We start from the raw sequence: 16,907 nt of genomic DNA on the forward strand, positions 1-16,907 counted from the left end.
CACACACATACATAGATATATGTGTATACACAGATATATATAGATAGATGTATATATGTGTGTGTGTATATATATATAATGTGTATGTATAGACAAAGCAGAATGTCTCACAGGATAGTATATGCTATCTACACAATATAATTCCATGTCATACAGAATTTCAGTGAAATGACTCTCTTTTAGCAGGTTGGAGAGTGTCACCACGCAGTTGACCTCTCTGGGAATCCCACCATGAGATGACTGGGTTAGAGGACCAACCTGAATCACCAATACATACATTTCTCACAATTGCTTCTCTCACTTGTCACCTAAAACTTTGGCACTTAGCCAGATGCATCTGCTTCACTTTTCCCAGAAGGCTTACTTGTCCCTCATGAAAATTCAGTGCTGGGAGCTCCGCCCATCACCTACTGAACCTGTGGACTTACATGTATCTCCTAGTAGAGCAGGATGGGGCTCTGATAAGACCCTAGGGTTCAGGGACTGGATACTGTTTGGATTTATAATCCCAAAGCATTAAGCAGCATGACTTGTTCATTGGTTGCACAATGAAATCATCTTGAATTGAATTCTGCATCACAACCCACACATAGACCTTGCTGGAGACTCTTGTCCTTTCAACATAGCCATATGTAAAACATAATTATCAAGTATAATAAATATTTCCCTGGCATGTCTCCTAAAAAGTAAAACAAGCTAAAAGATGCTAATAACCCAAAAGTTATATCCTAGGTCTTTTCTTCTGGCCTTTTATAAATTCTTTCTGGCCTTAGGCATCCACCTAATTTCAAAACTGATCACCCTTTAGATGATCGACCATGGGATTAAACTCAGAAACCTCTTGGGGGTGCTTGGGGGTGTATGACGGCATGTGCTCGCACACCACAGGCTCCAAAGTGAACATTAAAGTCACTTGTGCATGATTTGAGGACGGCAGTAGATTCAACAGATTACATACAGAGCCTATCAACGTAGGACAGCTTGCGGAAGATCATAAACACATTTTTCAGATAAAAACATTGCAGCCATGAACACACCACGTGGTCACCCCTTCCCTAAGGTTTGCTTCTTTAATTGTAAATAGCCAGAAAGCCATCAAGCCAGAGTTTAATAAACTTTTAATTTGAAATGAATTACCACATGTTGTGTTTGTTTACCCATTATTAAATCTCTTAGCAACATATCAGTGGAAGAAACAGCATACTGTATCACAGCCCTGATATATTAGAAAACAAATCCATGGGGGATATTAACTGCTAATAATATGCTTAGGAGCTTCCAAGAAAAATAAATAAATACAAGCAATAGTGAAGACATGTATTCAAAGAGATTTTCATGTTCTGTTTTTTGTATAAATCTGTTCGGAGCAGGAACAGAAGGTCCCTCTGCAGTCTCTGAGTGTGAGGCTTACATCAGTCTCCAAGCTCAGAGCTGAGCAAAAGAATAAGCAGTTTTTTTCTAAAGCATTTTTCTAATGCATCAAAGATGCTCCCTCTCATGGTATAGTTTTCTGAAGTGCCACCTGTCCTCCTCCTTGTAGAACAGGGCAGAACTCTTAAAGCCTAGTCCAAGGCACAGTGCAGTAGGCATGGGAAATAGAGCCACATTGGCCTGGAGAAAACTAGAAAGCAAAACTGATCTGGTAGAAAATGCTCTAAGAGCAATTGTTTCTAATCATCTACTTAGTACCCTAAAATTAGGTTAAAATGTCAGTAGCACTGCAATATTATTAATTAACTCAGAACTCACCTTCTGCAAAGTTAAAATTCTAAAATAAATTTTTGAGCTCCATACGGAGCCCCCAAACATTGAAAAAAAACACATTTATTTTGCAAATGCATGCATTTTACTGTGTCTCATGCAGCAGCTTTACGGTTGGCTTTTGAACTTGATATTTAAGTAAAAATCAATGCCATGCTTTCTATCCACTGTATCTAATAAAATCCTAACCAGGGCTTTTATTTCTTGCTTTTCCTATCTTAGGAAAATGATCTTCAACCATCCAAAAAAGACTTCATCTTCTTGTTCTAAATCTCTAGATGGCCAAGAGTCTTCCTCCATTTTCTGTTGTTATAGCAGAATTCCTGAGTCAGCTTTTGTGTCACTGTGACCAAAATAACCAACAAGAACAACTTAGAGGAGGAAAAGTTTATTTGGGACTCAGAGTTTTGAGGACTTAGTCCATAGATGGCCAACTCCATCGCTCTGGGCCCCAGAAGGTGGACAGCATCCTGGAAGAAGGGGGATGGAGTGGGGGGTGGGGGCAGACTGCTCAATTCTTGGCAACAAGGAAGCACAGATAGGAAGAGGCTGCGGGGAAGATGCACCCTTCCAGGGCCAGGGCATGCCCCTGCTGCCCCACCTCCTCCAGCCACGCCCACCTGTACAGGTACCCCTCAGTCCATTCAATCTATGGACTGATGAGGTTACAGATCTCATAGTCTGTTCATTTCACCTTCAAACATTCTTGCCTTGAAGTCCCCACCTCCCAATACTGCTGCACTGGGTACAAAGTTTTCAACATCTGAATTCATTGGGATATACCAAAACCACAGTACCCGGGTCATGCAGAAGATATGCTAAATGTTATTAACATTTTTTACAGAACAAGTGTATCCCAGATCCTCACTCGGGAAAGCCTGACAAATTAGAGTCAACAGAGATCTTGTGTAAAATCAGTCTGCTTCAGAGCCAATTCAATGAGACTTAACTACAATGCCCATGAGGTTCTCAACAGAACTTCCCTACTAGGAAATTTGGAATGAGGCTGAGGCAGGAAGATAGCAAGTTCAAGGCCAGCCTCAGCAACTTGAAGAAGACCCTAAGCAACTTAGCAAGACCTGTCTCAAAATAAAAAAACAAAAAGGGCTGGGAGGTGGCTCAGTGGTAAAGTACAGCTGGGTTCAATCCCGAGTAACAAAATAAATGAGGGCTTTATGCATAATATGTAATTTTTTAAAAGAAAACATATAAAGCATATATGGCCAAACAGTAAGAAATGGCAAATCAGAGGAATAAGTACTATTGTATGTTGTGTTATTTTTCATACAGTATAATTAAAATATTTGATAATTTCTAAGGTAAATCAATGAAAGTGCTACTACAGGGCTTGTCACAGGTGATACCTCCAGTGTTACCACAGTGCTCCTAATGAACACTATCACTGCTTGTGTGGGTCACCAGTCCCCCACCACTCAAACTATTACTTACTGATAGAGTATCCATCCTGTTAAGGAAACTTGGAATCTTTCGGTAAAACAAATAATTCTTTAGTACAAAAGATAACAGTCTTTAATATATCTTTTCTATAAGTGGGAACTTTTGAAAATTAGAATACTTTTAAAAATTTTATTTGCTTACTTAGTACTTGATAAAATCAGTCTTTAAAAACAAAGTTTTATCAACTATATTACCTGAGAACTTTTTCCTGAGAATATTTGATCTTTTCTATTTAGTTTTTGGTTAATACTTTCAAGAGCACACTCAAAAAAAAGACTAAAATTTAGAAATGAGCTCCAAAAAAAAAAAAAAAAAAAGTTCAGTTACCTCCCCCACCCCTGATAAAAACGTTCAGAAATATTCTAAGAGCAATAAATCCATGGAGAAAAACTTCTGTTTCAATGAAGCAATTTTATGTTTCCTTGTGCAATAGATAATGCAATAGGAAAGCTAATATTCTTGTCAACAGTTACATTCTTTTTAAGTGGCTTGGTATAGAAAATAAGATCTTAATAAAGAATATGCACTTCTTACTAAATTTTATTTAATATAACACCACTTGAAATATTAGTAATAGATTACTAAAAAGTCAAATCAACCTACCCTGAGAAGAGTGTAAGGTGGATTGAGTTCCATTATCCATAGATGCACATATATTTTTCTCAGATTTTTTCTCCCAGGGGCCAGATGTATCATGTACACCTAATTTTCCTTTATCTCCTTTAACCAATAAATGCATTGGAAATTCAGTGCCAAGCTGAGTATTGCTTTCATGATTTTTTTGATGATCCAAAAGCAAAGGAAGTTTAACGACCTTTTAAGAGATAAAAACTATTATCAAAACCATTAAAACTAATATAAACGTGGTGTTTTCTTCTCTACAACAATGAGACAATCTGATAAATCAGAAAAGTCAATAATGAATTCAGTTCTCCAGAACTTATAAGCTCTCATTTGTTTACATTACAAAGAGTGAATTCTGTATTAACCAATTTACATAATTGCTACAGATATTGCCATGCCCTGTATATGTTTATTAGGATTGTTTCTTTTAATTTATAATTTTTAAATTTCCTTCTTAACAACACTGTTTGCCTATCATTTATACTGGGAGGAAATTAGCAAATGTTCATTCAGTATTTACTGTCTCCAAGAATAATGTTCTAAGTTGAAGAGGAAATGACAAGATTGTAGAATCTAATAGTGAATAAATGGGTGCTGCATATGCAATATTTGTAACTTTTATGTATGTTTAAAATTTTAATGATAATAAGCGTTTGGGGGAAGCCATCCCTGACATAAAAAATGAAACACAAAAATAAGCAACCGCAGAAAAAGTTTCCTGAGAAAGAGTTATAGGTTATCTCACCTGCAGAATTTTCTCTCTTGGGTCCTTACACACATTCTGCAGGGGCTAACCTAGAGTCAGCCCATTATGGCCAGCCTTCTCCATAATGCCGAGGGTTAGTAGCCTGGATGCTGTCCCTAATGACACTCAGGCCAACTTGAGAACGTGACACCCATGGCTAAACCACACACCCTGGCTCCGTGTGAACCTCTTGGACCGGGATGATTTCCTTCCACTAACTGACCCAGGAGGAAAGTGACCAGAATTTCAGTGGATTTCCTTGTTTCCTTCATATTCTCTTCCAAACCTGAATTACAAAAACCAATTTCCTGTTCCATCATCTGCTTTATCCTATTCTTCTCCTTCTAATTTTAAACTATTCACTTTTGAATAACTCTGTCATTTACTTGATCAGAAATTTTTTCATTTGAGAAAATGGACACTGAGAAAAATCCACATATATTAGAATTTCACATGAAAGAAAAACGGAGCTTTCAGATAAGAACTTCTCTTTCATTCTCACGGAAAAGAAGTACCTAAATATCCACTTATTCTGCCCTTCTTATCAGAAAATCAAATACCTTTCATAATGCACTATGCCCTTAATAAAGACTCACTCACTCCCCCATGAAATATACAGAGAGAGAATCTTATCATTGTCTATTAAAGTTAGAAAGTTAATAGACAAGCACATCTATCTGTAACAACGAACAGCCAACTAAGCTCTACAGATAAATCATAATATCACTTTTTCTTCCACAAATTTTTTTTAAAAATAACATGTCAGAGGGGGAAAAAGAGAATTATCTTCAAATGCAAGTAGATTTTCATCGATTTAAACTATTTTAATGCTAACAAATAATGACCTTTTTATTTTGAAATTCCAAGCCTCATTTCTTGATTTAATCTCAAATATAAATTCTCTTTATAATTAACACAACTACTGCTACTACTACTACTACTACTACTACTACTACTACTGCTACTACTGATTTCCATACCTTATATAGACATGTGTCTGTCTCATCAGATAGATGGCAGACATTCAGAAGGCAAAGATTGCATCTTATCTCTTTTGTATCCTAGAACTGGCAGTGTCCAACACATAACAGAAGCATGGTTAAGTACTTTTGGTCAGGAAACACCAATAATTTTGAGATGAAGTGGTAGTTAAAGATTGTGAGCTGAGAATCAGGGGGCTCAAGTACTGGTTCTGGTCCATTCACAACATAGAAGATTGTATTAAATTATCTTTAACTTTTTCATTAACTTGTGAATTTTAGTTCTTATTTCTACATATTAATTTAATTCATGTTATCAGAAATCAGCATTAAGAGATAATTACTTTCGCCATTTTATGAAACTTATTAAAATGTTCAATGGCATGAAAGCAAGATAAAGGCTAGAAAGAAGCAACTTTGGAAAATTTAAAAAAAATGTTTCCATTTACACAATCATATCACAAACCTGAAAATAAAGATTGCACAGCCAGTGGTCCAAGTCCAGGCAAATCAAATCTTCAATTTTCCTAAAACTTCTGGATTTCCGGTCATAATGTCCTCGGAGAAGGGGACACTTGAATTTTCCTTCCACTACATCCAAGTTGTTATCACACAGGGGAAAGATTGCCCAGCCCACAGCCTGGCCAAGGCAGGCATGTTTCCCACGAAGGAGAAAGAGTTCAAATAAGAAAGCTATGCCAGGTTTCACATCTTTCCTTTGGGGTAGTACCTAGGAAAGACATTAAGACAAGAGAAGATTGGGATGCTTATATGTTTAGAAACACTCTACATTCAGTAAGGCCTACAGACAATTTAGAATTCAGTAAAAAGTCAGTCTGCACTCCTGTTTTTGACCCTTAAAAATTCACCCACTGGATACATTTACATAAATAACCCTTCCAGCCACAGGTAATTTGCAATCATGAAAGCGTGACCTGCCTACCAGAAGATTTTATATTTTATGAGCTTTAGAAATAAACTTTGTAATATTAAGTAACATGGTATTTGCCTGAGCTGGTCCCTCTATTATTGTATGGTTTGAATGTGTTCCCTAAAAGTTCATGTGTTAGACACTTAATTCCCTAATTCATATGGTATTTGGATGTGGTACTTTTGGGAGATAATGAGGATTAGATGAGGTCATTAGGATGGCATTAGTGGCTTTACAGGAACAGAGAACTGAGCTAGCATGCTGGCTCCGTCAGTACATGATGCCCTCCGCGATGTTATCATGCCATCAGGAAGACCCTTACCAGAAACCAGCACTATGTTCTTAGTGCCTCCAGAATTGTGAGCCTAATAAAATTCTATTCTTTTTCAATTACCATGTCTCAAGTAGTGTGTTATACCACAGAAAACAGACTAAAACAATTACGTTACTATTTCTGTCTTCCATCATAACCATTATTTTGCATGACTGTCATTTATCTTTGTATCATTCAGGTACACAGCTCACGTGCTCTGCAGGGAATAAATGCTTTCTTAAAAGTGGTTGAACAAACTTTTACACTCCAGAAAAACAAATCCTACTCATCATGACAATGCAAATTATTATTACAAGGTCCATCAGTTGAAATTGAAAAACAAAAATGGAGTCTCATTTAATTTTGTGACTAGTCCGTTTATTTTAGTTGACACTGTAATACATATCACTATATGAGCAATTTTTCAGTGCTTCGTAAATAACACCAGATATAAAAACGAATGAAATGATCAGATTGCCCAAGCCACTGTGCAAATTCCCAGATGTAGAGATTGAGCCTTTTCTTAGGTCTTTTAAAAAAAAAAAATCAGTGAATTGCAAAACATAAATAATCTTTTATTTCAAAAAATAGATTATACACTTAAGATGTATTTTTTTTTTAGTTTTATGTGAGTAATTTAAATGGACAAAGACAGGGTCTAGTCTAAGATTGTTTTACAATATATTTAGCCAAAAGTGTGTAGATAATATTTTATACAATTTATGTAAATATCTCAAGACTTAGTTTAGAAACAAAATGAAACAGAGGCATCTGTTGAAAAATACCATAACCCTGTGGCAGCTGCTATTAAACCATTAACAGGATCAGGTTTCATTTAAACCAGATTTACCATTTTCTACAACTGCCCATGGGAAAGCTAAAAACATTAGGCACAAATTATTGACAAAAGAGATCCTTAATCAAGCCATACTTTTCATTTGGCTAGTTGGCTGTGAGTAACATTTGTGATAACAGAATCAGAGCTAAATGAGGAGGGGGAGAAGTGGAGTCAGAAATCTAAATGATGGGATCATCATTTAGAAATAAGATTGAACGGATGCTATTAACAATAAGTTTATCAATTTTTATCTCTGCATTTAGAAGTGAAAACCAGTGCCCTTCTTATACTAACCTGGTCTTATTCAACAGTGCAATCAAAGTAAATGAAGTAAGAATTTGGCACTAACAATTCTATTATTAATTTTGTTGTCATTGGGGCAAGTCAGTTTTTTTTTTATATTTAAGTTTCCATACACTTGAGTTTCCTCAGCAATTAAAAAAAAAAAATCGGATCCTCTTCATGGAGTTGACAAAATCCTCAACTTAGACAATAAATTATATGGTAAACATTTAAATCTGTTAATGCTCAGAAAAATATAAAATTTACATTATTATTTATTAAGATTTTATTTCAATTACTTCTAAGATGACTTAAGTAACAATTTCTTTTAATAAAAAGGAAAAGTACATATACAAGAATGAAATATATTGGTAAACATGTAAAACACCAGTATCCTTTTGTGCATGAGAAATAGTTCAGGGGTGCTGAGACCAACAGAGGACACTGCGCAATACTGTGTCACCTGCAGCAATGCATAAAAAGGACTTCACCTCAACCTGCTCCACAAGATAGAGGGGTCATATGCTACCACCCTGATGACTCCTAAAAAAAATGAGTATATGAACAGAATGTGACATACTCACTGATACTGACTACAAAGGAATATAGGAGCCATAAATTATTAAAGAAAGGAATTTATGTGACAACAGTTGTCTTCCCTTATTTCTTCCCCTAGCATCTTTCCCTTGGTGCCTGTTGTAGGAGAGATCTTTTGCCCTTTAATATGTAGCTTGGGACTTGTTCTTTTGGTAAGAAATATCACTAAGTTTCATTGTATCTCTCTCAGAGGATCCTTTCCACAAACTTGAACATTTCCACAGATGTCCTATGATGGGACATATCCCTGAGTATTTTTCAGTAAGTTTGTAACTAAAAGCTAAAAATTAAGATATAAATGCATGGGTCTCCCCCAATGTCAACTGCCCATGCCATCTCATCACAGAGACCCTGCTAATGGAGGGCATCATATTCTCAAAGCACCTTTATTTTCCAAATACTGTAAAATGCCACTATTTTGAAAGAAAGAGATACTATAGAGCTCAAGTTCACTACATAACTTTAGGGTGATCTTCTGCATCAAAGAAGGTACATGTAAAAGATGAGTGCATAATAAGTAGAATCCAAGAAGCAAGTAAGAATTTTAAAGACCAAATGCTGAATGGGGGATGAGGAAAGAAAGCAATATTTTTTTTCGCTTGGACACCAAATACTTTGAAATTAAAGCAATCCACAGAGTTCATGACAAATGACTCAAAATGATAAAAATGCATACTCACAATGTATTATCCATGTTTTTTTACTTTCTGAATTTTCTATAATGATTATAATTCTTGTAATCAGGAAAAAAATGTTGATAAAATGACTTCAAAAACAGAAGGTCTTAAGAAACTCACTGAGACCCAACCTCTAAATAAAATACAAAAAAAGGGCTGGAGATGTGGAACAGTGATTAAGTGCCCCTCAGTTCAATCCCCAATACCAAAAAAAAAAAAAAAAGATAGAGAGGATCTTCAAGATTCTGTTTCTGCTTAATGGAGATGGTTGCAAATGTCCAACCATCTCATCCTAACAAGAAAAAAAAAACCCAGTTAATATGTAAAATGTATCTTTTTGAGCTCATTGAGAGCTGAGGAAATGAGACACGGGCTAGGGGGATGCAAGTCTTTCTAAATTATTAAGGCACCCCAGGAATTTCAAAATCATTAAAATATATGTTCAATAACAGTCATGATAGCAAAGTACTAGGAACAAGAAAGAAGTAGACCTATCATTGCATAGAGGACTTTGTGAAAGAAAGGAAACACTGGCTGAACTTTGAATACACTAAGGCTGTTGTGGAATACTGAACAGTTATGAGCCCCAAACACAGTGAGTCCTCACTACCAATTCTCAACCTTAGGATATTTACCAAGTGCCCAGCAGCACGTGGCCAATTGGTTCTAGGTAAGAGGCAAAGTAAGATTTCCACTGTCCCAAAAATCTTTGGGCAATGCTGGAAAGCAGAGCACAATCTCAATAAATGGTGCTTGAATATCAAGCCCAAAAGAAGGAGGGACCTTTTACAACATAAAGCTTTGAAGCCAGTAATATATTCAAACTAACTAAAGCTGCCATCCAAACCCAATTTAGCTCAATTCCTGATTTAAACAAAGACATTAAATTCCTGATACAGAATCAATATTTTCTATCTCAATCTCTATAATTTATATATACACAATGTGTATACCATAGGCAACTATGAGCCATCTCTGGCAGCAGGAAAATGTGAAACACAGATAAAAGAAAACCAGTCAATAGAAACTGACCTATAGATGACACAGGAATTAACAAAAACTTTTTTGGGGGGGGTACCAGGGATTGAACTCAGGGGTACTAGACCACTAAGCCATATCCCCGACCCTATTTTGTATTTTATTTAGAGACAGGGTCTCACTGAGTTGCTTGGTGTCTCGCAGTTGCTGAAGCTGGCTTTGAACTCGAGATTCTCCTGTCTCAGCCTCCCAAGCTGCTGGGATTACAGCGCGTGCCACCATGTCTGGCACAGACTTTAAAATAATCATTATAATTAGGATAAAAAATTAGAAGAAAAGATGGAAGTAATCAGTAAAAGTTTGGAATATTTCAGGAGAGAACTTTGAGCTGCTTTAGAACAGATATATAAAACGTTTGAAAAGATAAAAATCATTAAATTGTCTTAACAGCATAAATGAGCACAACAAAGAAAAGATAGGTGAACCCTAACGTAAATCAATAGAAACCAAAGTGCAAAAGCAAAAAGAATGAAAATGAAAAACAGGTCAGAGACTGAAGTACCTGTGGAATAATAATAAGCAATCTAACACACATGTAATTGGAGTCCTATCAGGACAAGGGAGAGATGATGGTACCCACACACAAAAATGTTTTTGAATAAATAATAACTAAGCATTTTTCCAAAACTGATGAAAGACATCAGTCTACAAAACAAAGAGGCTCAGAAAATCCCTAAGCAGAAAAAAAACACAAAATAACACCTAGGCATCTCATAGTCAGATTAATGGAAATAAGAATAAAGTGAAAATCTTTAAAGTTTCCTTGATGATATCTAATTTAAAAAACTTCATTATTGACTATCCAAGTGACATCCTTGGTGATGTATCCATATTTTCTTATCACAAAATCCTGAATTTAATATAAAAAATGTTCTACATTATATGGAAAATCTAATTTTCATTCTTTTGCCCAGCTTCTTTGCTCTGAACTCTGATCATATAGATCTACTTTTCTTTTTGACACTGAACAAAAGTTTCTTATACCTTTTGCTGTTTAGTGGGCTAACTCTTGCCTAAATGACATCAGATTACAACCTTATATTTATCATATAATTTGAAATTTCTTAGCATGTATTCATGACCCTAATGGAGCCTCACCACAATCTTTCTAGTTTTATTTCATATTAAACACAAATGAAGTTCATATTAACATACACGACATACATATTTTAAAATTCTGTCAAAATTATTATCATCACAATTATTTTCTCAAATGCCTGCCTATATACAGTCTCTCATGGCTTTCTATCAGGAAATACTTTTTCCTCCCCCAAAACTGGCTCATTATAATTAAAGAATCTTGTTTTCAGTTTGGACAAGACCTCTGAAGTTGTCATTTCTAACTCACAAGTTCTCAACAGATAGATAGTGATACCCATGGGACACAGACACAGGCTGTGGGGCAAGCAAACTTTCATAACAGTGACTAAAGATGCTCCAGCAATTTCTATATCCCTAAAATTTATATCAAACAATAACAATAACAGCAAAAGAGTTGCAAATATTCAGTGACCTCAAAAAAAGGACAGCCAAATTTTTTTTAAAGAACACAGATTATCTAATAAAGATACTAATGCTATATATAACACAAAATTTGAGAAACAGTGTTATAGTCAGTCCTTTGCTCAGACGGACATCTTTTCGGTAAGATACTGGATGTGGCTCATTCTCCACCTACAGCCTACACCAGTGAGGAAGTTTGCCAGTTCATAAGATAAACCACTCCATGCGTGAGCAATCTGTGTTGTTAGAAAACACCACTCCCTCCTAGGCAGTCGGTGGTGTCAGCAATTCATCAAATACCAGCAGTTCCTCACCTTCCAAGCATATGATAGGATGGCACCACTGGCCTCCCTGTGATTAGGTAGCCCATTTAATTAACTGGCCAATGATCCATGAGTGGATCATAGCACTACTCGCCTATGGGCCATCATGTTTATCCTTGTCTCTAAATGCTCCAGAGTTTTCTTTTCCTTTGCCATAGTGATAAGCAATACTCCAGATGTCAGTCCTTCAGCCAGACATTGAATTAGGGTGGAGCAAAGCCTCCTCCTTCTGTCCTGAAGAGGACCTAGACACAGAGTGAGGAATCAGCACCTGTTGTGCTAACCCACTGAGATGCTGTGAAGTTTTTGTTTGTTTGCTAGTTGTTTTGCCCTTGTTTTAGTGGATAACCAAGCTGATGTTGAAGGATTCACTGAATTCCCTGTATTCACTCAAGTCTGGTCTTAACCATCCTATGAACAGGATTATTGCACCAAGATAGCCATGATTCTAAGTCACTGTATACAAGGTCAGGACCTAGTGATTGTCAACATCAAGATACACCCAAATTATCATGCAATAATAAAAATAAATAAAATTCTAGAATCCTTTATATTAAAAAAAGATATGGCCATAATAAAGGGAAGTGCAAATATTCCTGTAACCTGCACTTAAGTAGATAAACAAAACTTTAGACAGTGTTAAGGTGCTCTTGGGAAATCTATGGTGGTGTCCCTTAGAACTTTTCTTGGTTGCATTTCTTCAAAAATGCATCTTAAGTGGAGTTTGAATGGCATATATGTGTATATATATATATATCCTGTCTACACATCTCTGCATAGGATACATCAATCCAAACTGTTCAGCCCTGCCCTGTTTAATTGATTCTCTCCTTTAAAAGGGAAGCAAAAAGTAGTCAAAGTTAAAAAGTAGGGGCTTTGGCATCAGACACACATGAGAACAAATTCCAACTTACCATTGAGTAAGTAACCTACCTACTGTCTCTGGATGGTTGTTTCACTGTATAAAAAGTGCTGGGATACAGGGGCAACGGTGACAGAAAAATAAACTGAGTGGTGTCTTCAAGGAAGCAAATCAATACACTTAATTTGTATTAGAAATAGCAAAATGTTCTTTTGGAGGCAGACAACTCGGGACAGAGGAGTGGGAATTGATGCCATAGCACAGAGTAAACTAGATTATCCAGTGAGAGTTTTATAGTAGCATTATTTTCTTTTCCATTCTCCCAGCCAAAATAAATAAATAGACAAATTAGCTCTAATCCTCAGTCTCTCTGCTATGGGATACAATAAAGTAATTATTCTTGAAAATTTATCTTGGCTTAGGGATCAAGGACAGAGGGTCACAGCAGCTAAAACTCTCTTGGCTTCTAAATAGGAGAGAGAGAGAATCTCACTGCCTACACCCCTGGAAAACCAGTACTCTTCGGTCAAATGAAGATATTCCAGGTTCTTGTTTTCAAAAAGTATTTCTTTTTAAATTCCTTAATCCTAAATGTTGCTATATTATCAACACTTAAAATTTATTTACTAAAATCAAGGCACTTTTAAACTACTTTATCTTCATTAAACAGTGGCCACAATAATCCCACAAAGTAGATTCTATTATGGGTCTCATTTTACAAATGTCACAACTGGAGGCAAAGAGAGACTTAGTCTAAGGTCACATAAAACAGATGTAGAAGTTGGTGCTGGGGTTTGATTTTAGTCACTCTGTTTCAGAGTCATTCACACTATGATTCCTGAATACAGGAACAGCCAAATGGAGACCCCATCTTGGATTCAAGGTGAGAGATCTCAAGGTCATTCTGCTCTAGGCTACTGACCGCTCCTCATGACTCATGTGAACAGAGAAGCCTAGGCTCTCCTTCCAGATATTTCTCACATATTCTCTCCTCAATTAGTCACTTTGAAGTCCAGGCATCCAACAATGATCTAGAGTTTTTCAAGAAAAAAAATTCTTTTGCCCTAATAATACCCAAATTCTTAAAGAATAAGAATCTTTCTTTCTAAAATGCCAAATTTGCCAGTTAGTTTACAAACTAATTCTTCTGAATAAAAATCTTCCTTAAATTAAGGGAACAATTCTTTTAAATATTTGTTGATTGATTGTTTATCCTCTTCTGAGAAGTGTCTGTTCAGGTCATTGGCCCATTTGTTGACTGGGTTATTTGCTTTTTGGTGCTTAGCTTTTTGAGTTCTTTATATACCCTAGAGACTAGAACTCTATCTGATGTGTGAGGGGTAAAAATTCCGGTCACAATGGAAGCTATTATGAAGACAAACAACAACAAGTGTTGGCGAGGCTGTGGGGAAAAAGGCACACTCATACACTGCTGGTGGGACTGCAAATTGGTGCAGCCAATTTGGAAAACAGTATGGAGATTCCTTGAAAATCTGGAAATGAAACCACCATTTGACCCAGCTATTCCTCTTCTCGGACTATACCCAAAGGACTTAAAAACAGCATACTACAGGGACATAGCCACATCAATGTTTATAGCAGCACAATTCACAATAGCTAAACTGTGGAGCCAACCTAGATGTCCTTCAGTAGATGAATGAATAAAAAAAGTGGCATATATACACAATGGAATTTTGCTCAGCATTAAAAAAGAACAAAATCTGGCATTTGCAGGTAAACGGATGGCGTTGGAGAAGATAATGCTAAGTGAAGTTAGCCAATCCCAAAAAAACAAATGCCAAATATTTTCTCTGATATAAGAGGGGTGACTCATAGTGGGGTAGGGAGGGAGAGCATGGGAGGAATAGATGAATTCTAGATAGGGCAAAGGGGTGGGAGGGAAAGGGAGGGGGCAGGGAATTAGCAAGGATGGTGGAATGTGATGGTCATCATTATACATTATGAAGACTTGAATTGGGTGTCAACATACCTTATATACAGAGATATGAAAAATTGTGATATATATGTGTATTAAGAATTGTAATGCAAAAAAACAACAAAGTACATGTATAATGGCATAAATTGGTGTGAACAAACTTTATATACAGAGATACGAAAATTGTGCTCTATATGTGTAATAAAAATTGTAATGCATTCTACTGTTGTCATGTATTTAAAAAAAATAACAATAAAATCATTTTTTTAAAAAATGAAGGGCACAATTCTATGATCTCTCAAACCTAGTCCCTGCACCTGATTTCATGATTTCTCCACAACTACTTTGGTCATTTGGGGGCGGCTGGGGGGGGGGGCGGGGGGAGACCAACAATCATACTATTATGTCCTCAAGACCTAACTAGCAGTCCTCAAAATTTACTTTGTATAAAAATTACCTAAAGGTGCTTTTTAAAAATGAAGATTTAGGCCTTGTGTCTATGTTTGACTCAGTAAGTCTGGTGTGAGGCTGAACTCTGAATTTTAACTAGCATGCTCAGGTGATAGTTAATAGGGTGGTCCTTCAATGAGAACCCCCACAATTTATAGATACAAAGATAAGCAACATGAACTGTGTATCTTTGATCAGATGTTTAATTGACTTCCACTGAATAAAACAACTATCCTTCTGTCTAAAACCTGGCTGAGTTACACTTGAATAATTACTAGCTACCCACTATATATAACCTTTCCACCTTCTCTATCGAACATGCCTAAAATGAAGAGGAACTATATGGTATATCATGTCACTCTGCTGCAATTCTATTCCCCTGACCTCAGCCTCAATATGTCATAACTCATCTCTTCCCATGCTGCTCAAATGTTCAACTAAGAATGTTTCACTCTAGAGAGATGGAAACATCTAATTGAATATTTTAATTTAGAAAATTCAGTTCTCAGATTCTCTCCTCCTCCCTTTCCTTTACTGTTTTCTTTCTCTCCTTTTTTTTTTCTTTCTTTTCTTTTTGACTGAAGGCAAAAGTTGAATTTTCTTTTCTCCTTGTTAGGCAAAAGATAGATCTTTCCCTTCATTGTCCCTGAGAGTTGAACACTTTGGGGAAAAATTGGGCACAGCCCATTACTTTTACAAACCCCAGTGAATGAGCCTCAATACACAAAAAGATGGCATTTCTGAACATCTGCAGCCTGATTAGATCAAAGACCAACAAATTAACCACAAATGGTTTTACAAGGAGCATGCAAATATATCATTTGGAAAAGAGAAAACTTTTGGCAATAATTGCTCATCAACATTTTCCCTTTGGACAGCCCACATGGCACCAAAGATATCTAGCAACGAAGTTAATGCCTGTGCAGCAATTTCTATTTTACAAACCTCTGACATGCACATTGTCACCTTTGATCTGCATATCAGTCTTATTGTATTGTTGACATTAGCCCATTTCACAGGTTACTGGAAAAAAAAAAAAAAAAGATCCAGGAAAAAAATGACTCGCTCTTGTCTCTAGCTACCAAATTGTTGATTTCACCATCAAAAAAAAAAAAAAAAAAAGTCACCATATCTGGCTTCTTTGTTTCTTCATTTACAAAACACCCACTTTTGTATTAAGCACCGTTTTGGGCACTAAAGAAACAAAGAATGGCTAACACCTTCCTATTCTCATTGAGCTATTGACTGGTGAGGAAGAGATAAGCAATAAGTAAATAAGACCTTATCAATAGAGATAAATGCTTAACCTATCACAACTTTAACCTATCACAACTGATATTGAAATGACGAAAATGAATATTGATGGACCAGAAAATAATTAGAGAAGGGGGTTATTATATTAAGAAGCTCATGTCTAAGGAAGCAGCTCTTACCCTGAGACCTGCTGCGTTGAAATTCGAGGAAGAAGTCTACTAGGCAGGAAGCAGCAATGAATTCGGTGGCCCTGCAGCAAGAATGAGCTTGGTGTATTCAGAGAATAAAAATGAGGCTGCAATGAAATACACAAGCAGAAAACTAGGAGGAAATAA

General features: G+C 36.2%; 1 protein-coding gene across 1 annotated transcript in view; it reads right to left on the reverse strand.

Annotated features, from left to right (window-relative positions):
- Nucleotides 1-16,907, reverse strand: part of LOC114102621 (uncharacterized) — a 287,939-nt gene that overhangs the window by 174,531 nt on the left and 96,501 nt on the right. The window contains exons 11-12 of the mRNA XM_071613859.1: nt 6,035-6,298; nt 3,823-4,033 (exon numbers count right to left, since the gene is read on the reverse strand). Coding sequence (XP_071469960.1) covers nt 3,823-4,033; nt 6,035-6,298 — 475 coding nt within the window. The remainder of the gene's footprint in view (nt 1-3,822; nt 4,034-6,034; nt 6,299-16,907) is intronic.

The sequence above is a fragment of the Marmota flaviventris genome, chromosome 6 (assembly GCF_047511675.1).
Source record: "Marmota flaviventris isolate mMarFla1 chromosome 6, mMarFla1.hap1, whole genome shotgun sequence".
Classification (NCBI taxonomy): Eukaryota; Metazoa; Chordata; class Mammalia; order Rodentia; family Sciuridae; genus Marmota; species Marmota flaviventris.